At 35.4% G+C, this 23,885-nt stretch overlaps 1 protein-coding gene across 6 annotated transcripts in view; it reads right to left on the reverse strand.

The window, feature by feature from the left end:
- Nucleotides 1-23,885, reverse strand: part of LOC113503782 (Ig-like and fibronectin type-III domain-containing protein 2) — a 133,945-nt gene that overhangs the window by 15,696 nt on the left and 94,364 nt on the right. For 4 of the 6 annotated variants that reach the window (XM_026885871.1, XM_026885868.1, XM_026885870.1 and 1 more), the window contains 9 exons: nucleotides 8,035-8,310; nucleotides 6,752-6,898; nucleotides 4,767-4,992; nucleotides 3,460-3,632; nucleotides 2,934-3,270; nucleotides 2,384-2,537; nucleotides 1,736-1,902; nucleotides 512-725; nucleotides 74-199 (listed from right to left, as the gene is read on the reverse strand). In XM_026885871.1, coding sequence (XP_026741672.1) covers nucleotides 74-199; nucleotides 512-725; nucleotides 1,736-1,902; nucleotides 2,384-2,537; nucleotides 2,934-3,270; nucleotides 3,460-3,632; nucleotides 4,767-4,992; nucleotides 6,752-6,898; nucleotides 8,035-8,310 — 1,820 coding nt within the window. The remainder of the gene's footprint in view (nucleotides 1-73; nucleotides 200-511; nucleotides 726-1,735; nucleotides 1,903-2,383; nucleotides 2,538-2,933; nucleotides 3,271-3,459; nucleotides 3,633-4,766; nucleotides 4,993-6,751; nucleotides 6,899-8,034; nucleotides 8,311-23,885) is intronic. The other 2 variants (XM_026885874.1, XM_026885873.1) reach the window with 2 other exon arrangements.

Here is a 23,885-nt window from a genome sequence, read left to right on the forward strand (position 1 = left end):
AGCTTTCGATATGTTGGAGTTACTTAGACATAACGCTGGTGAAAAAATGCTTTAAATGATGAAAAAATCTCACCTGGCTCTGCGTCCTGAATATAAGTCTGGGAGAAGCATCTCCCACGCCATGCTCATTGACTGCCTCCACATAAATTTCATAGTCCATGTTCGATTCTAAGTCCTCAAGAATATAAGGAGAATGTACCTGTATACAACGAAACATATAACATTTTGTCTTTACGAAAAGTACCAAGCGTAAAGGAAACTCTCGGAATTGTGGAACACTATATAAATTTTCTGAGAAGGGAAGAAAGATACTACACATTACAATTTTGCTGGCGGTTTCTCAATTCTATTAGTAAAAACAAGAGAAAAAAATATTTTTGGCTTAAATTCACTTTTGGTTTACAGTTAAGCATTAAAATCTGTTAAACACGACCTTCATTCATAACTGTGGTTTGATCAAACACTAACAAAAAAGAGTTTTGAACAATTAAGTTTCTCTATCGACTCTTACCTTCTCCAGCACCCTATATTCATCACCAGCCTGTAACGTCTTGAAATGCAAGTTGTAGTGTTGCACGGTGTCCGCCAGGGCGGCAGGCGGGGACCAGTGTACTACGGCGTAGTCTGTGTCGATGTTTGTGAGGTAGAGGCGTGACGGAGCGCCTGGCAGGACGCCGTAGCCGCGTAGCAAACAGTTCGTGTAGGAGGTCATGTAGCGGAGACATCTGGTGGAGGTAAGTATTGATTAGTCATTGTAAAACTACAGTATCGGGGAATAAATCTAAAGAATGCATAGCAGCATATATGAATATTGCAATTGCAATATTTAAAAAATCCAAATCCTATGTTTTGAAATGTCTATTAAAGTTCTATCAAAATCGGTCTAGTGGTTTTTATAGTTGTAAATTGCATTGTCATCTGGTTTAAAGCTACCCTGTAAATTTCAGCTTGCTAGTTTATCGGGAAGTGCCTCAAAATAGAGTTGCCAGATATCCAACCGGAATGAGAAACAAACAAGAAAGTGGCTGTATAAAAACGTGGGAATAATCTAATGCTAATGATAAATACAGATTGATGAAGTATTTATTATACTTACACCAGAATTATAATTAATAGGTTTCAACAATCATAGGCTGTCCAAATATTAGTAGTAAATAGTCTAACTGCTTTATTAAGGTTAATATATATGTCAAAATTTTGATTATTTTACGCACCATCAAACACTAAACTTAATCTTTGCAAACATAAACTTTAAAATATATCTTCGGGCATCAGATAAGTTCAAGCAAGTATCGAAACTTGTACAAGCAAAATACTTGAAGATAAACTTCACTAGATAGTGGTCAAAGTTCTATCCCAGTCTAAGTTTAAGCTCTCTGCTTAAATATTTACTTTAAAATCATTTTTCCTTCGATATTTCTAAGTTTCGAAGTATTATGCTTGTATGAACTTAGAAGCTAAGACTTAGAACTTCGACGTCCCTGATGTGAGCTAAGCGGAGTCAGAACTGCACTCGCTCTAAGATTAGGGTTAAAAGCGAAACTTTGGCCTGAATGGCCAGGGATTGTTGAAGTATCTACGGGAGCTTGGACATACTGGAACTCATAATTAACTCGTGAGTCACCGAATTTAGTTAAGTTTAGTTTTGTGTAGTTTTTCTACCTACGTAAACCTATAGGTTAAATTTTAGTTGTCTACGAGGTCGTTCATTTTAGGTATTTTTTATCTTACTTACTTAAAATGATTGAAATCAAGGGTAGTGATGTTTCCACTGCAGAGCGGCAAACATGACTCCGGCAGGCCCCGGGAGCGGCAGCAAGGAGTATGGTCCATACCGTTCGCCAGACATCCGAAGGTCACCCCAGCCCAGGGCGCGCAGATCATCAGATCTGTGACCTGCAACTGAGGGTTAAAAGCCGTTCTAATGGGTGATCGTGCGTTAGTCACAGATGTGGCGAGCGCGTGGATTGTTTGATCCGTCGCAGTGAAGGGTTAGGTGATCATGATTGGTGATAATGTTCTTCTTGAAGCTTGTCCTGTCTGTGATAGGGCTAAAATGTTGTGCATGGTCTACGAGATGACAGTCTGGTTGATGTTCAGCAAATAACTATGAATAAAACAGTTTAACATTATTGAAATTCTCGTATGTTTGTGATTGGGTAGGTTCCTTCTTTAGTTACAATTAATTAAACGCTTCGGATGATTAAATAAAAAAACATTTCATATTATTTTAAGTGCAGAATTTCATAATAAGCTACGTGAATTTGAGTAAAACTTGCACTAAAACATGACATGAAAAAAAAACAATGATCTTTTCAGTAATTCCTGAATGCAACACATAGATGTTTGGTGACTTGTTCCTGAACCTGTCGGTCCAACTTACTGCGATCTCGAAGGTCTTGGTGGGGTCGCAGAGCTTGTCGACGCAGCCGTAGTGGTTGACTCCGGCGGAGACACAGCACCCTCTCACATCGGGCAGTTTGGGGGCTGCTGCTACTTCCGTAGACTTCATCTTCCCAGGAGTCAGGGTTAGTGACCTAGGAGGAGATTATGTTATTGAGGACTTTTTCACTTAATTTTTCGCACATCAATGATCTCCTTCTCTACAAGAGGAGAAACCTTTCGAAACTGGTATTATTATTTATTAATTGACTCGTATTACTATTAACCACAAATCATTTTGGATCTACGATGTCTTAAGTTTTTCAATTGTTCTATAGTACACGAATTTCATCTACAATATTAAAGATATTCCTAGACAAAAAAAAAGACTAGGATAAAACATGGTCCTTAAAAATAAACTCTAAATGTACCTAAGTCTTAACATGCTCGTAAGTTTATCCATAAGTAAGTTTTTTCAAAGTGATTTGTTTCGGGCGAACCCATATCAATCTCCATTACTGATATAAAATTTCCAAACTTCTGTAACTTACCTGATCGCGTAACTGGGCAAGCTTGAGCCGTGAATATTGTATGACGTCACGGTGATTTCATACATTGTGAATGGCAGAAGATCATTCAGGATGAAGAAAGTCTTGTTGGATAGGACTTTGTACGTCATGGACTGGACGCTCTTCATGGAGCCGTTGTTTTTGATGGAGCTCTCTGAGGGGTCGATGAGGTGGGCATCGAAGGAACGGAGAGTGGTGACGTTGACGACATACTCTGTGACCGAGTCTGTGTTCTCAATAGGAGGATTCCACGACACATTCAATTGTTTCTCGTTTAGAGGTTCCACTTCAACGTCTTCAGGAGGACTTGGGAGGAGTTCTGTAAAATAAAATTGGTCGTAATATCATAGAAAAATTAAATGAATGAATTTCAGAACGCTTCTAAATGAGACCAAATCATTTTAAATTAAAGAACGTAAATTGTAAATTATTTCACCTTTTCTAAACAATTTTTTTCTACTCCTTATATAAGTATATTCTCAAAATGGTAACAAATCAAATAACTTACCAATACCCTCGACAATACAAGCTAACGTCTTCTCCATGTAGGAGGCACAGGAGTAATGTGTTTTGATGTTATCAGTGACTGGGGTGAACTCTCCCCGGCAGACATCCTGGCAGATGTCCGGGACCCGCTCCTGAACGCAGCAGGGGACGTGGTTGCGTCCGTCTGCCATGCATCTGGTGACAAGGTGTGGGATGAGAACATGTTACATTGTTAGGTTTACGATGTTCAGTTAGAAGATGGTTTTGTTCTTGTATTAGTGATCACTTTACCAGTGATCACTAATATAACTGTGTCCAAATAACTGTGTTAAGGAGGTCAAATAGGCAATGGCTTCTGGTAAAGCTGTATCCGGTTAGAGTGGAAGACGATCCCCGCAGATTTGGAAAAAGGCTAGGCTCACCTTTTATTAAGCTCTATTGATGGGCATAATATGTTTTCTCCAAGGTGTGCAATAAAATCATTCATTAATTGTCTTCTACTTAACTGTCTAACTACAAATTTGAAATAATCAGTCCATTCAGAGATAGCTTTTCCAACTACTATGTTAGACAATTTGCCATGAATGCAAAATACTACGTATCTGTGATTCGATGTGAGTCTATTTGTCATTTCATGAGTTAAATTACTTTAGTCAACTTTCATATTGGTTAGAAAATTGGCGCCAATCAGAATGAAACTTGAGGTGTATTTTGGATTACTTAAGTACAAAAGTCGGGTCAAACGGACCCTCCCAAATTGATATCAGGGCCTTGATAAATTGTTGTTGAAAAACTTAGGGACGACTTGAGGTCCCTACAATTTATCTTACTTAGATGTATGGTGATTGATTTAAGATGTAAATGTTATCAAAGTTGATTATAATTGAGACTTCGCGTTTTGTTGCGAATACCAAAATGTTTAGAAGAGTAAGGGTCTTTGGATTTGTATTTTTTGTTTTTTTTAATACAACTCCCGCACTAAAGAATTTATTCCTTGTGTCGCGGGGTTTTTCACAAACATACAATTCACATGCACAAGGACACCCAGACTCAGAACAAGCATTCGTGGATCACACAAATGGTTGTCCTACGCGAGGATCGAACTAGCGACACGTCGCGCAAATTGGATTTGGCGTGATGATCACAACCACTCAGCTTACTAAAAAATCTAAAAACAAGTTTTGTATTACTGCCAATATCAATTTCATGCCACGTCTACGTAAAAGCCAAGCCAAGTATACTTATTTTAGTTTCAGTAGCTATGTTCTAGAAATAGTATGTGCCAAGAAGTTTTCCTGTCCAATATTCATACCCTTTTCTAAGACTTACTTGACAATAGCTGGGAAGTCTGGTTGACAGGTCTCAGGATCCTGTCCCGTTCCTTCTAGAATGGTCTGTATGCTGCAGAAGCCGAGGCATGTCTTCGTGACGTTAGCGGCCACGCAGCAATCCGTGTAGTTGTGTGAGAGAGCGAGAGACGATAGTGTCGGCACGTTAGCTGAGTAGCTGTCAGTCACGTTCTGGTTCTCAGGCGGCGTCAGACCTCGTGATATCACTGTAACAAAGAAAACAGCGTATATCTTCTTCTATATGAAACTGGTCACATCTAGTTGCTTTCAACCGACTTCAGAAAGGGGGAGGTTCTCAATTAACCGGTTTTATGTTTGTTACCTCAGTCGGTTGTATATTTTTGTTGTTAAAACATTTATTATGTATTCGTAAATAAAGATTATTTCAAGTAAAATCTTAAAATATGTGAATGAGTGGACCCCTAAAGCCAGAAGTCTGGAGTCCAGTGGGGTGACCATTGCCTAGTTGCATAGCATAAATGAGACTGTAAAATCAAAGGCGCCAAGCATTCTTGATCTTTTGGTTTTCTGAATTGCCTTGTCTATTTGTAAACTCTTGAAATCCAGTATTTATGAAAAAGAATTTAGTTACCAAAACGCAGCAGCAGCGCTTCAGGAGTGATATCTGATCTAATAAATAAAATTCCCGTGTCACGATGTTAGTTACCGTACTCCTCCGAAACGGCTTTACCGATTTTTACCAAATTTTATATGCGTATTCAGTAGGTCTGAGAATCGACTAACATCTATTTTTCATACCCCTAAGTGATAAGGGTGCCTCACAATAAAATTTATTTTTTTATTTCTTTGACGAAATTTTTTGTTTTTATTTTTTTATAATGTGGCATTAAAAATACATATAACTAGATATAATTTCGAGGCAAAACAACGTTTGCTGAGTCAGCTAGTATTTTATAAAAAACTCGTTTTAAATTTATTCCAAGCATATTTTTTTTATTCATATACGTATGTGAACTAACACCCACCTCTATTTCTACACATAAATTTAAACTAAACAAAACAGACCTCAGGGAATACGTAGAACATAATCAAAGCATGTTGTTTTTAACTAACATAATTCTATTTCTATCAACTTCAAACAAAAGACAGAGAGACAATGACATTATAATTACCTTTGAGTTAATAAAGTCTAAACTCAAATTAAATTAGCCTATTGTGTGTACAAATGTACTTTAAAAAGGTCAGATAAGTTTTCAAACAGAGCGTGGTAAGCATTTATAAATAGAAAACGCTAACGGTTGTACAATCTTACACCCGACTGCAACAACAACGGTATTCAAAAATGAACCTTATGTCGTAACCATAAGGGTGTTATTAGTATCTATATTTTATCAAACTTGTGTGGTTGCCTGTACATCCAGCCCCTTGAGAGCAAACAGTTATATAACACAGGGAATTTAATGTTTATAAGTGATAAACCTTTACTTTTGGGTAACTTTGAATCATACAGTCCCAAATGACTGCGAGTTTATAATCCCCAAGATTGGGGATAAAGGGACATGATGTTTAATTGATTATAATATAAATGTTTTTTAAAACTGACCGACTGACTCACTGAATTTGTATTATTTTTCTTCTTTTAGAAGTAATTGACACAGTTTGAAAAAACTTTTGGTGCGGGTGTATCTTTCATTAAAAAAGCTATTATTTCCATAATAATAATATGGTTAAACCAAAAAAGGTATATTAATAAAAACATATGTATAATTAAAATTTAAGACGAAACTTGGAATAAATTTAAAACGACTTTTTATAAAATGTTAACACTGCTAAAGCGCTGCTGTTAGCTTTTTTCTTCAACCTCATTTATGCTATACAACTAGGCAAAGGTCTCCCCACTGGACTCGACACTGGGCGATGAAATTTTCTTGAATCTTGGTATTTTCCGCTCAAGGGACTTACACATTTAACAGGGTTTTTTAAAATGTATTCTTGTATACTAACCTGTAAGTCTATGGAAACTTCTGACAGGGGGTTCCGTGTTTAGTTCACACATGTACAAGCCGGCATCAGACGCTTTCACCGCCTTGATGACGAGGGCCCACACGTCGCCGCCCTTCGCGATCCCTGGCCCGGGCAGCGGGTCGTCCGCTAAACAAGGAGAGATGTGAGTGAGCTTATGTAGATATAATAACAAAAGTCTATGGCATCGGTGTAGCGATACAGTGAGTGAATCTTAGTGTTGTGGATTATGAGTTTATGTTACGATTAGGTATTTTTTCCATTTAAATGATGGGTTGAATGCTGATTTGAGGAACTAAATCATAAATATACACACACCAAGATATGCAAATCTTTCTAGCTATTTTGGAGGAGTTTATTGACATACACATATAGTAGAATCATAAAATATAAAATATAATATATATTTTATATTTTAGTATAGGCACAACGACAGACCTAGACGTGAGTAATATTTAGCACAATATTTTATATGTATATTCATTTAAAACTAGTAAAGCTTATATAAGCCTATAAAATGCCATCACTCGTATCAAATTTCAATTTATTTATACAAAACCTTTATATTTTGAGTGTAAGAGTTTCCAGATTGCCAGCAAATAATTGTTTCAAGAAAAGACAGCTAGTCTTAACAATATGTCTGTACTAAAGTTACAAGTAAGTTGTAACATACTGAAACTTTTGACTTCAGCATAAAAGACTTGTAAAACTCATTTCAGTAAGTAATTCATGAATTCTGTATCTTGGAGATGTTGATTCGGACAGCGCTAAGTAGACCTTTGTCGTGTCTTGTTGTACAGATTATAATTGCTAATTTTGATGTTTGTGTTACTAATGTATTTGGTACAAGGTCACGGTGAGGTTTGTAATGGTCAAAACTCTTTGGTTTTCTTTTAGAGTAAGTTAAGACTAAATCTAGCACTCTTGTGATTTGAAAATTTTGTTTCAAGTACATAAATATAAAAAAGAAATCTTATGTTGTTAAATTGTTTAACAAAAATTGCATTTCAATTTAATGAAATAAATATATTTTCAAACAATGAAGTTTAATTATCAGGTACTACCAAACTTAGAAATCTTGTCAGTAAAGTCTAATTATTAAATCACAAATCAGACTGATACTATAGTCAAATAATTTATATACTAAGCAGTAACTACATGAATCGTTATCACTATCATCAGTACCGAGCTACATTATCGTGTCATGAGTGTATGAGAACCATGCAATACATACGTTAGTAAGATGAGAAGCCGTTAGCATTTACCTGTATTCTTACCATCATCGTGGAGAACATCGACTCTATCGTCTCTGGTTACCCTGACTCCTCCAGCGGTTAGCAGCTGGAGATCCTTGGCTCTCCGCCAGAGGACCGGCCGGCCCTTAGCACCAAGGACCACGCAGGTGAGGAGGGCGTCCTCTCCGCTCCTGACTGCGACTCCTCCGACTGCTGGAGCCCTCATATAGGCCTTGGGCTCTTCAATCTCTTCTTGAGAACTGCCTGTTGAGACGCTTGCGCTCTCCACTGATTCATTTTTTAATTCTGTTGGCAAAAGATGAGTGGGTTTATGAGATATTCGTTCACATTCTGTTTTTTTACCATTAATATTTATGCTGACTGTATATAGTGCACAGCACTATAGGCAAAAGAACCCAAATTTTAAGAATCTATTGCTGTACCTACGTAATTTTCTGTAAGAGCCTAAAATATTTATGACGAAGACTACGTATTTTCTCTGTAATCTCTAATTTATATTAAAAGATCAATCCCGACATGAAAATAAATTAAATAACAAACTAAACAAGATTAATATTTATAAGCCGATCAAAATCTAAAATCGGGCAAACAGTCCCATCTAATATTCAAGTAGTCGAAGTTGACTAAAAATACTTTTACCCAAAGCCGAAATAGCTTCACTGATATAGTATTCATCCTTTCGACCCTGCTTAGACAATATTTAAACAAAAGTAAACATTATGGAGTGGAACCGCTTGACAAAGAGGTTCGGGACATTAAAACGACCACGGAAACTCCTCCGTAAGTACCGAACTACACTGTCGTACTTCAAAAGCCCTTTGAAGTATTTAAAAGCCAATTCTGACCGGGACCGCTCCTCCTCCGATAAAAAGGTCATCTATACTCTGGCTGGGCGTCTATGCGAATATAAATGTCAAAAAGAGATGCCCCAAGTTGGGCGCCATTAGTGGCGATAAGCGGTTGGGTGATAGAAAATAGTTTGACTGAAGGTTATTTAGAATAGAGCCAGAAGGAATTTGAATGAACCATGTTTAACGTCCTTTTCATTTAGAGATTCATTCCCTTTATATGAAATCTAAACATAATTAATTTGTTTCTAAATATTTACTATATTAAACGGCTAATATTATCATCTTATATTAACCGGCCTGCTTCAATATCCGAATTCAATGGCCTCATTAAAACCAAATAAATTTCGTATGATCCATATTTATTTAAAATAGTATTGTAATATTGTCATTGATGGCTTAACTTTGATTTATTTTATGAAGAAATTATTTATTAAAATTATCGGAGTTATGGTGTCCACAATGAATCGCGAAATTTAACTTTAATTTGAACAAATCGTTTTACGCAAATTATTTTGACTGTTACAGCTTTATTCAATAAATAACACTTGGATGTATGGAGATGTCATTTTACTTTCGGTAAGTCACATGACTGGGATCTCTATACATTTGAGCGTTTTGTATTGACGTCAACGATGGCACAAAATTTTATTAGGCTTGATTGTTCAACAATGGAAAAAGAACAACTTCATTTTGTATTGTTAGAGTTCTAAAAATATGTAAATACTAAGTTTAGTTTTGTTCTTAATTAAATAATATAGTTAATACTGAAAAGTCGAGCGGGGCAACGTCGCGGGCGACGAAAAGCAAAAATATCGTATCAAAATAGGTTCCATAAAGGACAGTTGTACTCAAAAATGTTTTATCTAAGTTTTTTATTACTCAATACCGTATCTAACTAAACATTAATTCCTGGAAGGAAATAATGTTTTGATGTTATTTAAACGTTGTTACACTTTTTATGTTGGCATTCGGTTTGTTCGATCACTTGATGTAGGCTTTTATACTATCTACCTTCATCACGAAACAAAAGATCTTTTGTAGAGCAAACGTGTCACTGATTTGGAAAATGGTTTCTAAAACAAAAGATGGAGAACATAATAACGAGATATTAAAATTGTTTTTGAACTAATTCCAAATGTTTTGTTAATTCATGTTACATGAGGATCTAATTTAATATGTTTTATAGAACAGTGTTATTGAAACTTTAGTAATAAGTGGCATAGTTATTTTGAGTGACGAATATAATATTTTTACAGTCCTAAAGCCAAACGCCAATTCAGTAACTACAATTGATTGTAACTTTATTTCAAACTGCTGAATCTTTTTGAGTCAATGTGTGTTACACAGCTTATTGGTTCCTTGTTCCCGCTATCAGTGCGGCCACTTCGCCGATCTCATTGGGATTCATCTCGGGCACCTCACGTCCGCGGCGGGCCCCGGATAAAGAAATCAACGCAAATTGCCCGAGCACACGCTTCAATTTACCACATATTTTCTGAAACGCAACAATCTGTATGATAACTAGTCCCCACGGGCTTAACCCGGAGAAATTGTGTGAAAGTACTTTTTTGACGGAAAATAACCAGGTAAGTGCTATGAGAGGCGGAGAAAAATCATTTGTGTTGGCTGCCAAGTCGGTAGATTATGATAATGTAGATGAAGGAAGTGTATTAAATTTGGCCTGAGCCTTAGGGCGAGGCAATAAGGTGGGTAATGTATCGGCAGGTCGGCACGAAGCCAGAATTAATAAATAATGAGCGGGAACTGAAAAGCAGAAGTGCTTTCGTACGTCACCGTGCACTGGAATTCAGGCTTGTGTGATCTTTGGACAGGTATCACTGGATGTACCTACCTATGTACTGTAAAGACGTATCTGACATTCTAATAGTGGCACATCTTCAACTGTTAAGTGAAGGTAATTTTCGGACAAAATCACGTCGACAAATTAATATGTTTCTATTAAAGAGACAATTTAACAGATCAAATAGCAGACTATAACACAAAATTCCTACAGAAAAACCCGGTCCATCAGTGAAATACGAACAGCAACATGTATATATAATCCAGTGCAGTGTAGCGACAAGCTTAATAAAAAACGAAACACTTTTCATTCACCGGAATAACGTAAATAAACCGGCAGCGGATAAAAAAACAATGGCCGACGCTCAGACACTTTCATTAACGTTCAAAAAGTACAGTGGAATTAAAAATCACAGGATTGCAGAACAGTTTTAAAGTTGCAGTTTCTAATTTATGCTAATGGACCCGAGAAAATGGTAAAGCGGTCTTGTTGGTACACCTATTTCAATAACCGTAGAATAACAAGAGTTAGGTTAGTTTACATTAAATTATCAAGTTTCTTCTCTTCTTTAATTTATCAAATGAATGACCTGTACTCATTGAAATATTCCTGATTTAATATTTTGTTTAGCTTTTAGGCTGAATTGCTTGTGCTTTCGTCTGTTTATCCGTCCGTCGATATACCTGCGATAGGTGTCTTCAAGAAACAAAATGTCATATTGAAATTAATATTAAGTATGAATTACGATCTTTCAATTCGATTAAAAACATTATAAATATAATACATTGAAGATATATATATATATATATATTATTATACTTTAACTTTTTTTTTGTAGTTTTCGGATTTTAAATAGTTCTTGTTTTGAAATCGATAGCATTATTTATTTCATTATAAAGGTCTAGGACATTAAAATTATTCGTTAAAAAAAAGTATCTGAGAGAAATTAAAATCATCCTTAGTAGAACGTCGTGTCAAAGTGTTTCGCAAGCGTTAGCGCATCGCGTTTTAAATGTAACGAGTGCTATCTCCAAGTGCATGTGAGGTGTGATTATGTGTAGCTAAGAAATTGTTCGCGCACCGCTGTAATGTGAAGTGGCGGGCGACGTCGCGGCAAACACTTGTAGTAGCGGCACTGCCGGGGCTGCTGACACACTGCTTGTACCAACGGAGATTGTAATTTTTACAGACCATTTTTTTAAATGGCAGCCATTACGCTGTAAGGAATTTAATCCTTATGTCGCGTATGTATGTTAAGAAAAATTCAAATCACATGCACCAAGATACCCAGACTCAGGATAGAGATGCGTGGATCAAACAAATGCTTGTTCTACGCGGGGATCAAACCCGCAGCAATCCATGCAGTCAGCGTTAAAAAAAATTGTGTGTTTTATTCAAATATAAAAATGTTGAGTATGGAGTAATTATGTATATTAAACAAACAGCTTCACATTTGCGACTTATATGGAGGTTGAAACGATTATTCCCTTCCCATATTTTGAATATTACCTTTGTAACAGTATGTCCAACCCAGCTCCTGTAGCTATATGCTCCTAGTGTTCGCAGCGACCCTTATCCTTAGCTGGAGTCCTCGCCGGGAAGTAATAACCTTTTGTTTTAACCTTTGTTCATCAGCCTCGGTTTTATTCGTTTACGTTTTGTTGCAAGTCCAACTTAGAATTTGTATGGTGCTTGAGTGTTGCGATGGTTACGGTATGGTATTCATGTCTTTCCGAATTCACATGCGTTTAACAGAATTTAATACTTTGATGGTAACGATCGTGAGAATGATTCATTTTTAAATGATGCAGTGGGTCGCGAGTCGAACTGAGCATGTATTTCTTTTAGTAAAGGAAAACATGGATAGGATACCAGCACACCTGAGAGCTTATCAGGGTGTTTTAAGTCATGTCAGAGGCCTGCGGGCTGTTCATAACTCTGATACCAGCCTGTCTTGTCAAGTGACTTTTCACAATCGTAAACTTCAATAGAAAAAGCTCAAAATAGGGATGACACGTCAAAGTCGCATGACTTATCGTAACATTATTATGGCACGTATCAAGCTGCTTGGTCATCCCATTTAACACAATACTAAGACATACTAAGTGTTAAGTAAAGTAAGTCACAATAAAATAATGTTAAAACAATAATATAGAGACTTCAACAGGTAGGTACCTCCCTGATTTGCACAATTGAAATCAAAATACAAAAACCTCTGAATAAAAATTTACTTTATCACTTAACGTGTAAAGTATAATTTTGTTTGAAAAGTTTCGTACTAAATATTTATGTGAGGTTTTTAGGATTCCGTACTGAAAAGATAAAAGCGAAACCCCTTATATTAAGGTTATAGCTAGGCAATAGACATTTTTAAAAAGGTTGAATTTGCTTTGCCGCCCTAACAAAAATATTCAAATAGGTCAAAGAACGGTTGGTACGGTTTTAAAATTGATAGGTGACCAATTTTCGTTGCAAATTTGTCTTTCTGTAGCTGTTGATTTTATACGGAACCAATACTATCAGTAAACCGAGTTTTCATAAGGGTTCCCATTTCATGGAATCCAAAGGGTTGGATTCGAACCTGTGCCTTCATGAATAGTAATGACCGGATTCAGTATGGACTGAAAATTACTTTGTCGGAGCCTAATGTATGGCTGTTACAATAATTTGTTTTTGGGTGTTATTGAATCAGAGTATCTCCAACTTTGGAGGGAGGTTTCTGAATATTGTTCGGAATGTCGTGTATTCTTACTTCGCGCATAAAATACCCGGAGTTGGTGTCTTGTCGTGTTTCGAGACACCTGAAATAATTTTGCTGAAATGTTTCGTACTTTTCTTGGTGTTTACTGTGTATTTTATATTCTTATGCCGTGTTCTTGTGCTGTGGTATAAGATGTTGTAAAGGAATAAATACTTAGGTTAAAAATAAATGCTTTGTAATGCTATCCATCTTCGTCTAGTATTTATTTTTATTTCAACTGCGTTTTTTAATTGACCTAATAAATTCCTAATTATTCCAAGACTTCACAGAACACAAACAACAAATCACGTATCTAAATACTCCAGGAGACAGTGCACCAAGTATTCTAATATAAAACTTATGCATCGTTGATCGAGATTTTCTCAGATATTCGTCGCTTAATGAATTCAAGGATCGCTAGGCTCTTTGCCTACATTCCAGGGGGCTTACCGATACCTCAAGACTCTTGCAGTGCGGAAAAGAGAGGGCGCTCTACACTGTGTAATGCTCTATCCCGCTCTCTCAACTGCAAAAATCTTTATTCAAGGTGTCGTGGTAAGTCTTCAGTGCTTCTACACAAAATCGCGTGTGCTATAAGCTAAGAGACAGATCGTAAATTAAGTCCCGTTTGTTTATACTGCGGGGTTCTGGCAATATTAATACTAGAGCAACGTAATTGTTGCTTAAAGGAAATATTGCGCGGTTTAATGGGTGTCGGATACCTATGGAATTTGTAATGTGTTAGAGAAGGATTCGTAAGCATATTGTGTTTAAGAGCTTTGTGGATTTAAGTCTTGTTTAGGTTTCTGTACCTGACGGGTAAAAACGTAGCTAGTACTGAAGCATTGCTGTTTGTTCGTTTGTCAGTGTGTCAGAGTGAACTGAGACAGCTAGTCATTTGAAAGAAGAAGTCAAAAGAGATTTAGACTCGGACTTGACTTGCTATTACGTATTATATTATTGTCTAAAGACTTATAGCTCACTACTATTATATTTCACGATTTCCCATCCGAATAAAGTATGACTTTACAAATACACAAATCAATCGAAAAGTACTTTTGTGTACCTGACATAAGTCACATTTTTCTATTTAAAGCATTTCTCTACAGACTCGTTTACACTAAAGTGCTAAATAATTATTTACCTTACGTTTAGTCTGCCCTAGATTAAAGAGCGAGTCCCCGTAACATATGCGGCGCCCTCCACGCGGTGCTCCGAGTTAATCAATGTTTACTTAGCGGCTGCGGCTAAGAATTTACTTTACATTTTAGCTGACTACAAGTGGGTACAGGTAGAAGAGTTTTATACTGTATTGTAGCTTGCGCCTTCGCTGGTTATAGCTGCAAAAATATGTCTCCTTCGACAAAGTCGGGTAAATGAAGATTTCGTTAACTCAATATCGGTGCGTCTGTTTGGTTGTGAAAGGCAACAAACACACAAACACACTTACATATTTTCGCATTTATAGTTTTTATGTGATGAAGGCTAGAATTTAAATAATGGTAAAATTTATTGTGGATTTAAAAAATGAGTTTGAAATGTGTCGTGTGAGTCAAAAACTCAAAATAGTATTCTTATGATTGTTGCACAACCTGTCGTCAGTGATTATAAAAATACCTAATGCGTTTAACATTCATTGATTTACATGAATTGCAAAGGACGACTAGACCGTACACATTGGCTTGGTTAAAAAAACTGTACAATTAAGGGCTTAGTATTGAAACGTAATTAATTTATAAAAAGCCGCAACAATAATCTCATTGTAGCTATTAAGGATACGCGAACAATTAAATATCTAAAAATAAACCTCTAATCATCCAGACATCAATTTAGAACTCGATAGATTTTAAAAGCAGCAGTACATTTTTAGACTCAAAATCCTTTAGTATCCTATTTCCTACAAAAAATGTCGGAATTCGTAAAATCGTTCGTCGCTTTAAAATAGGTATTTTAAAAAGGTCGAATTGAAAGCTAAGCTTATATTTCACAAATAAAATGCCAAAAGGTCAAAGCTTTGATGTAGATTCAATACTACCCACATTAAGTCAAGGTACTTGTACAGCTATTTATGTAGGTAAAGGATGAAGTGATCAATTGTGTATATTATAAAGAAATCTGTCTCGTGGGTCCCGGCTGTTATTCCTACATCTTTGACAGTTGGTACAGATAGTCAGAAGCTTGACATGTCTGACAAGGTCCTTGTAAAAAACTGGTACTTAGCTGAATCCGGTTGGACTGGAACCCCGACATACATAGTTGGGAAAAGGCTAGGCCGATGATGAACTACTACATTTTTCTCTTGAATTATGACTTTTGATTTACAACACTCAATATTTTATTCTCAATCGACGATGTATATTGAATAAAATAATTATATAGCAGCCAGACAAATTCCCAGCTTATTAAATTAATTTTCATAACCACACATTGTTAAACGAATAAAAGTTTCTTTCTACACACAGACAGTTTTATTTGCTGATAAAAACATTTCAAATCAAACCAATTAAAGTACTAGAGCTCGCATTAAAATGTTTTAATATCTCCGTAATTTCATGTTCTAAACCTGCCTAGATCGTGCACGTTTTCAAGTTAAATAACAGTGAGTAAATTACGTGGAGCGCGCATACCGCGTCAACGATATTGCGTCAAATGCGAGTTGGATTAAAATGGTGAATTCTGTGAAATGTGAAATGTCCCCGTATGTACTCACGTGGGAGGATTTTAGGAGAACGTTCTGGAATTATGCTGACATGTTTTATTAAAAATAGAGGTTTTGAGGAAGCTTGTTGTTTTTAAGGTGTTTAAAAAGAGAGCAGCCGAAGATAGATCTCGATGGCGTGCAATTGGGGAGGCCTATGCCGGAGCAGTGGACGAATATGGGCTGACGATGAAGATAATGATGATTAGCATTGGTTTTCAACCAGAAGTTTTCACAGTTGTCAACTGGAGATGGGTGGATGGATATGGATCTTTGACTTGATAAAGACAGATGGTTGTATTTTGCAAAAACCAAATATTTTTAAAGCCTAAAACCAGGCAAATATCTCGAGTACGTACCCACAAATCATCAAACACACGAATAAACACCTCCTTTAGATAATTTTCAAACACTCTAATAATGACAAGTCATTAGCCAAGTTATTTAGCTAGCTCTCAGGATAATAGGATCGTATCCATAAAACAAGCTGTACCTGTTCACGAGGAGATGTGTTGATAGTCCTCCGAGCCGTAAATCTTAGGGGATAGAGCATTCCACACTTATTAACATGAGTGGGACAGACTTATTGATGGTTAGACGCGGCAGGGGTACGTGGAAACTATGTAGGCGTAAATAGTGGGACATGTTATGTGACTATTCAGACAGGTGAAGATGAAAACTATTTTGAAATAGCATTAAATGAATAGTCGTGGTTGTACAGCAATTATGTTAAGGCTTAATTGTTTTTTGGTTTTCATTAATTAGTAAAAAACCTAAAGAAACTTTTAACGGATGTCGAAAGATATTAAACAGACATTTAAGGTATTTTTAAATGTTAGCTTCTTTAGACTGGCGATCGAATTGTTTCAGACCAACTATTTAAAAATTTACGCTAATTGAAAACTGTTCACTGACTCATTCAAGGTTCAATATAATATAAAATTCAAAGCATCTACAAAATTAACATCGAATTTTGTTCTTAAACTTCTCAAAATTCTGAATCCCGAATTTATGCTTTAATTACAAGAAAACAATAACGTTTTTCGCTTGGCTGGTTCGGAGTTAATTTCGTGCCCCTTTTAGTTGAAAGCCTAATATTCATTGCACATCTATTAGCGCTGTAGTCTGTGTCAGCTGAATGTAAAATATGGAGAGAGCTTCAGTTTCATTAAACGCTTTGATAAAACTCTTGGGCCCGCGGCCATTTTGCACGGCTAACTTATGTTCAGTAAAAACGAATGTTTGTGAATTAACTAACTAGTAACAGGGTTTTAATTCTGTTCTTTTTTTCTCTATTTTATGGAAAGGGTTTTTGATGGTTTTGGTTGGAAATGCATTTTTATTTTAAACTGAGATTCCATATTTTGGAGATTTGGTAATTCTTATTATTACTCCTAATGGATATTTTAAAATCTCAAATAACTATCAATGATTGAAATGAAACTACTTTTCCGGATTTTATCGCGGTTTAATTTTAGATTTTAGTTCCCGACGTTTCGACACCCTTGCAGGTGTCATGGTCACGGGCACACTGATTCAATGATTTTTAAATACATTTTCCATGCGATTCAAGTTTTATTAGATCTCACTATAAAGTTTCATAATTATTTAATAGTCGACTTGCCTTAAGTTTCCAGAAAACTGTTACTTACTTACAGTATTTTATCTCGTACCTATAGAATATAGATTGTACAGATATAGACAGGGCTGGCATAAGAGCAGGGGAACACAAAGGGCGGCTCATATCGCGGCTTTGATATTTGTGAGTGTTCGCCTTCACGATAAGAAATGAAAGATTTCGACGTCGACGCGGTTTCCTGTGTTTTTGTTGTGATACACACGAACAAATAATTTGGTGTGTTTTTATAATTTTTGTGAATATTTCGTAGGTGATTATGTTATAACATAATTAATTTAAAGACCACGGAGGATATAATAATATATGAATAAACGAATATTTTTAACTGAATTATATTAAAATTTTGCACTTAATTTTATGAAACAAATCCTTACATTAAAAAAATCGATAAACTATAAAACATAAATAAAGAACACTTCTAAAAACTAAATACGTTCTCAAAATCAACAAAAACCTAAAAAAAACACTACTCAAAAATCCCGAAAACAATTTAAACAAAACAGCAGAACAACTTTTGTTCGTATTCAAAAACAAAAATGAATGAAAACGGCAATAAAACAAAGCCTGTTGAAACGAATGCTCACGTAACAAAAATTACAGCAATATTCCGGCACATTGGATCCCTAAGTGAAATTTTAGTGAACGTGATACGATTTTATTACGGAGAGTTGAACTCGCGACTCGTGATAACATGTAGCCTCATTTGTTTGTAAAAGCCTCATGTCGGATAAACAGGTGTGTTGGGGGAGAGGTGTTTTGTATTTGAGGCTTTTCTTCTTAAAACTTTATGGTGTTACACCTGCTTGCTATTTGCTTTGCCATCTTGAAGTTACAATCAGTTTACTCGTAATCGATGAAAAAAATATTGATTGTCAAAATGACTGCTTTGGAAGCGAAACCTCAAAAAAAAACCTCTGACATTTGTTATTGTATCAAAATTTGTTTTACAAAATTATGACTAAAATACTTACAAATTACTTAAAAAAAATATATTTACGTAATATGTAAATTATACGCGGAATCCCGATACAATAGTCCCGACTTGCGTAACTAAACCGTTCTTGCAGATATCAAAAGAACATTTACAATAATATATTAACAAAGTAATAGAAGTAGATATAACTAGTGATAATATTACGTAATCTAGTAAACAACAACAAAAATGTTTATTCATGAAACATTACCATTTAAATAATATGTTATACGACATTACATTGATTATATGTTAACACGTGTAGTTTGGAATGCGAGTTGTTTATTTAATTAAAATGTAGACGTACTTAGAGGCTATACATATAAGTATGTATGTAAATATGTACCAGCTGGAGAATATATAAGTATATGAATATATGCTAGCAGCTCTAGGTTATTTTTCTCTGCAGCTCGTTTAGTCTCGTAATCTATACTTCTATACTAATATATAAAGCTGAAGAGTTTGTTTGTTTGTTTAAGCGTGCTAATCTCAGGAACTACTGGTCCAAATTGAAAAAATCTTTTTGTGTTGAATAGACCATTCATTGAGGAAGGCTTTAGGCTATAAACCATCACGCTGCGACTAATAGGAGCGAAGATACAATGGAAAATGTGAAAAAAACAGGGCCGGACTAAATCGTAACTTATATCTTCTACCCACGGACACGAAGTCGCGGGCAACAGCTAGTTACCTATATATTGGTTCTGTTTTTGGTTTTGATTGTTTTCTCGATTCAGTCCTGAAATGATTCACTCGTACCGAACCTAGATCGAGTAGTTTTTCAAGGTACTGGGTTAGTTTTTTGTCGATTGAGCTTAGTTTTAATTTGTACCACGGCACGAATTGGGGTTATAGAGTATTAAATGTTCGATTTCGATTCAATTGAAGTATAACTCGATTCCGACAATAGTGTCGGATTAAAAAACCAACTCGATTCGGCCGAAAAAATCTATTCTATTCGATTTTGTCAGGAGAAAGTCTACAGGATGTTGCGTTGTTGGAAATTTAACAAAGTTTCATCATAATTTGGTTATTGATTTTGACAATTTTGGTGTTGAGGATAAACAACAAGCAACTGATACTATTGTTTAGTTCACTGCAATTAATATAATTATAAGCATCAAAAAGATATTCATAATTGCTTCGGTATCGTGTTGCATCAAATAAACGAGAGCAGCAAATATATAGGAAATAGATTCACCATAATATTTTAGACTAGCTGTTGCCCGCGACTTCGTCCCCGTGGGTAGAAGATATAAGTTATGATTTATACCTACCTGCCCTGTTTTTTTCACATTTTCCATTGGATCTTCGTTCCTATTAGTCGCAGCGTGATGGTTTATAGCCTAAAGCCTTCCTCAATGAATGGTCTATTCAACACAAAAAGAATTTTTCAATTTGGACCAGTAGTTCCTCAGATAAGCGTGTTCAAACAAACAAACAAACTCTTTAGCTTTATATATTAGTATAGATTTAAGTTCGATTCCCGCCCAGAACAAATGTTTGTGTGATGAGAACGACCTTTTTCTGTCTGGGTGTAATTTATCAATCGTCTAGTACTCATAAATCAAGCTTTGCTTAGTTTGAGGCTAGATGGCGTTGTTTGAAAGTTGTCTTCTATTTTTGGACCAGATGGATGTTGGACCTGTGTTTCCGTATAAGCCTTTGAAAATAACCCTTTCTATAAATTTATCTTGTGGGAAAAAAAATATAAGATTTAATGATACAAACAGTAATTGAAAAAACGAAAGATTTAATAATACAAATGTTAATTTAAATTTATATATTGTAATATCTTTTTAAGTCCGTGTGTCAGATATAGAGGTAGATCCATTAAGTTTATTTGCCGACATCCCCCTAACCGAAAGAGGTCAGATATCGGCAGACTGGAATGATGTATTGTTGCTAGATTTAATTTGATGAAATCGCTACGACCATTCAATTGTCTTTTTTACTATTGATATGTAATTTTGTTAGGACAAAAAGGGTAAGGTTTTGTGCTGCTCTGCGACTTATTGGAAGTTTATCGTTTAGTTACGTTTAACTGTTGAAAGATAAAAAAAACCGACAAATACATAGTAGACTTTATCTGAATATTGAAAAGAAAAATAACTTAAAATGATTTTTTTTCATATTCGTTCACCCGTCTATCGTCATAATGGGAATTATTTTTTATATAGAATATTTAAAAATAATAATATGTACATTTAAAAACAAAAAATAAATAAATAAAATAAGGCATCAAAAAATTGGCTGTGAGTGTGCCACGAGGCTGGCGGCATTGCCATGTTGAATAGCAATGCTAATTCTCTCTTCGAGGCAAAAGCTAGCCTTTGGGTCACGGGAAGTGTCTACAACAAAATCCTATTAGTATCCTACGTAAGCAATATCAAGTGTTAAAACAAAGTGCATGACTTGCTGTTTACACGAATATTGATTTTTATTCAGCTTTTAATGGATCTGACCTAGTTAAGGCTTTTATGTTTCATTGTAATATTAGTCTTTTAAGTTAAAGTACAGAAGCAGGTGAAGGCTTGCTTTATAGAGCCTGTGCTTGGTAGGCGACACGTTTTGTTGTTGCTATGGAGTATTGAAGCATGTGACCTCAAAGACTCTCAGACTGGCATAAGTAGCTGAAAAAATTGTTGAAATTTTTTTGTGGATATTTACTTTAGATAGGTGTCATGTTTTTTTCGACTGATTCTGCTTAAAATTCAACACTTTTTTTCAAGAGAAATTTTAATTTTTTGTTCATCAGCCTAGCCAATTCCCAACTATGTTGGGGTCAGCTTGAAGTCAAACGAGATGCCACTTAGTACTAGCGTTCTACAAGGAGCGACTGAATATCTGACCTCCTCAACCAGTTACCTGGGTAACACGATGCAACTTAGTTACACTGGTTTTCTGATTTTTCACTTCTGACTATCTGTAAAGACACTCAAAGATGTGTAAATAATAGTTGGGACCCACAACGACCGTATCCAATTGTGGCTTATTCTTTATCATCGTATATCAAATGGAATGGCCAGCAGAAAATATTCTTTAACACGAAATAAACAGAAACCAATGAGAAAGTACCAATAATCAGGGATAAAAGGAGATTAATTAAAACAACTCTAGCATTGTGGCTGCACCGAATTTCGCCCTACCCTCTGATTGAGCGGCGTGTGAATGGTGACGATAATTAAATACTACCCTCCCTGTAATGGATTCGTTTGTATTTGTGTTTGTTTGTGACAGCGGATTAAAGAGCGAAATATAACGAGTTTTCAAAATCTGATATGTTGTAATACTTGATTCTTATTGATATATTTTATTACAAGGGTTTATTTGTTTTCACCTGCCCCCTTGTTTGTCAAATCTTGCTAGTAAAATTTGACCTAATTCCGGTTTTACGATTGATCTGAAATTGTATATATTATATTGAGAAAAATAAATTTATTTAACTGAATAAAAATATTGAATTCACCCTATTACATTGCCAGCACACCGAAATAGTAGATGCAAATCATAAACTAAGGAAATAAAAACATTCAAGCAAAAATACACGCTTTATATTATTAAACCTATCTTTTTATTTGTTTTTGTCATCTTTGTCCATAAGCACTTTGTAATAAGTTCTAGTTTGGGTATTTCTAGACGTTTCCACCTTCTGTACTGTACTGGTCTTGAATATGAAAGAGAATTTCGCTTTTGATCTATTAAATATTAAAACATAGTAACTCAAATGCTGCGACTCTGCATATTTCTTCTTCCGGTAAGTTTCCAGCTAGTTTCTGACAGTAAGTAATTTAAGACATACATTATATCTCTCTCTGTCTTTATTTCAATTACAAATATTTGTAATAGAGAGATTTCAATAATAAACATGTCCAAGAAACAGATTTTTTAAAAGCTACACTTGTATTGTGAGTAAGCAACAACAATTTGATGTTATAAAATTGAGCCTAATTTTAAAACAACGAAATCCTGTTTGTCCGCTACGATAGGTACGATAACTGTTCCTAAGAATGTTGATAGTTTATTTATAAAAGAATTCCAACCTCACATTTAAAAAAAAAACAAACCGCAGCGCTATTCAAATAATTATCAATCTCATACATATCCCTAACAAAAAGACAGACTAATTATAGCATGTTTGAAAAAGCCTTTGATACTCATTGTCCTTATTTCAGCGCACTTACTAAGAACTCAAGTAAAACTGAAACAATAGTGGGAGCGAGAAGGCGCTCTATAAAACGCGTAGTTTCATCCCGCTCCCACATTCAACAGTCTAATGTTAAGCGTTCATAGTAGAGGTACAGGAACAACTAGTTTTAAGCTTAAACCTTTATCGGGCGACAAACACGCCCTCTAGCGGTCGTCGGCGAGTTGTTTGTACATCGCCGGCCACGCTGTGAGTTGGAAGTTTTGTCTGTTTTGATAACGTGATATTAAACTTAGCTTAGTTTGGTTGCCATTTATAAACGTATTGAGTGGTGTTCATTTCAGTGTTGTGTGCGTCTTTTGTATTCTTATTGAGTCTGCTTAGTAGGCAAGTTATTACATTTTATGAAGTGAAAATAAACTGAGGTTTATTATGAAAAACCATAAGGTTTATGCATTATGTACTTAAAAGTAACACATTTTTAAGTTTGGTGAGCCTATATATATTGTTATATTATAGGCCTTTATTCTTTATTTTACCCTTTTAAATCAAATCGGAATTTTATATCGATAACAATGCTAGCCTACAAATTCTTGGTGACGGGTACTTGCAAAAGCAGGTATGAATTAATTAACACTTATTAAAACGCAAGGCCGATAATAACTGCCAACTACATGTCACACTTGAAACTCTATTTGCGAAAAGAGTTTAACTGTCAAAAATAATAAAAGCTAACGTGCGGACTCGATAAACGAAGCGATTTTAATTTTCACACGATTTCATGATTTTTATTTCGTCTGCAGTTATGAATGTTGTTGCGAATTATATTCGTTTATGCTGTTGTTTTGGCATTTATTTTTGTGCTTCTTAGTATAGTTTATGCAGTTACATTCTAGTTTAACTATAACAAGAATTAATGTGTAATAAAGTTCGACTCGCAATCCCGCCGCGTCTGCTCATGATTAAGGACTCCGGTTGGGTCCGAAACTAGTCGGGCTAACCCGTTAAATA

This window comes from Trichoplusia ni, chromosome 20 (genome assembly GCF_003590095.1).
Source record: "Trichoplusia ni isolate ovarian cell line Hi5 chromosome 20, tn1, whole genome shotgun sequence".
Taxonomy (NCBI): domain Eukaryota; kingdom Metazoa; phylum Arthropoda; class Insecta; order Lepidoptera; family Noctuidae; genus Trichoplusia; species Trichoplusia ni.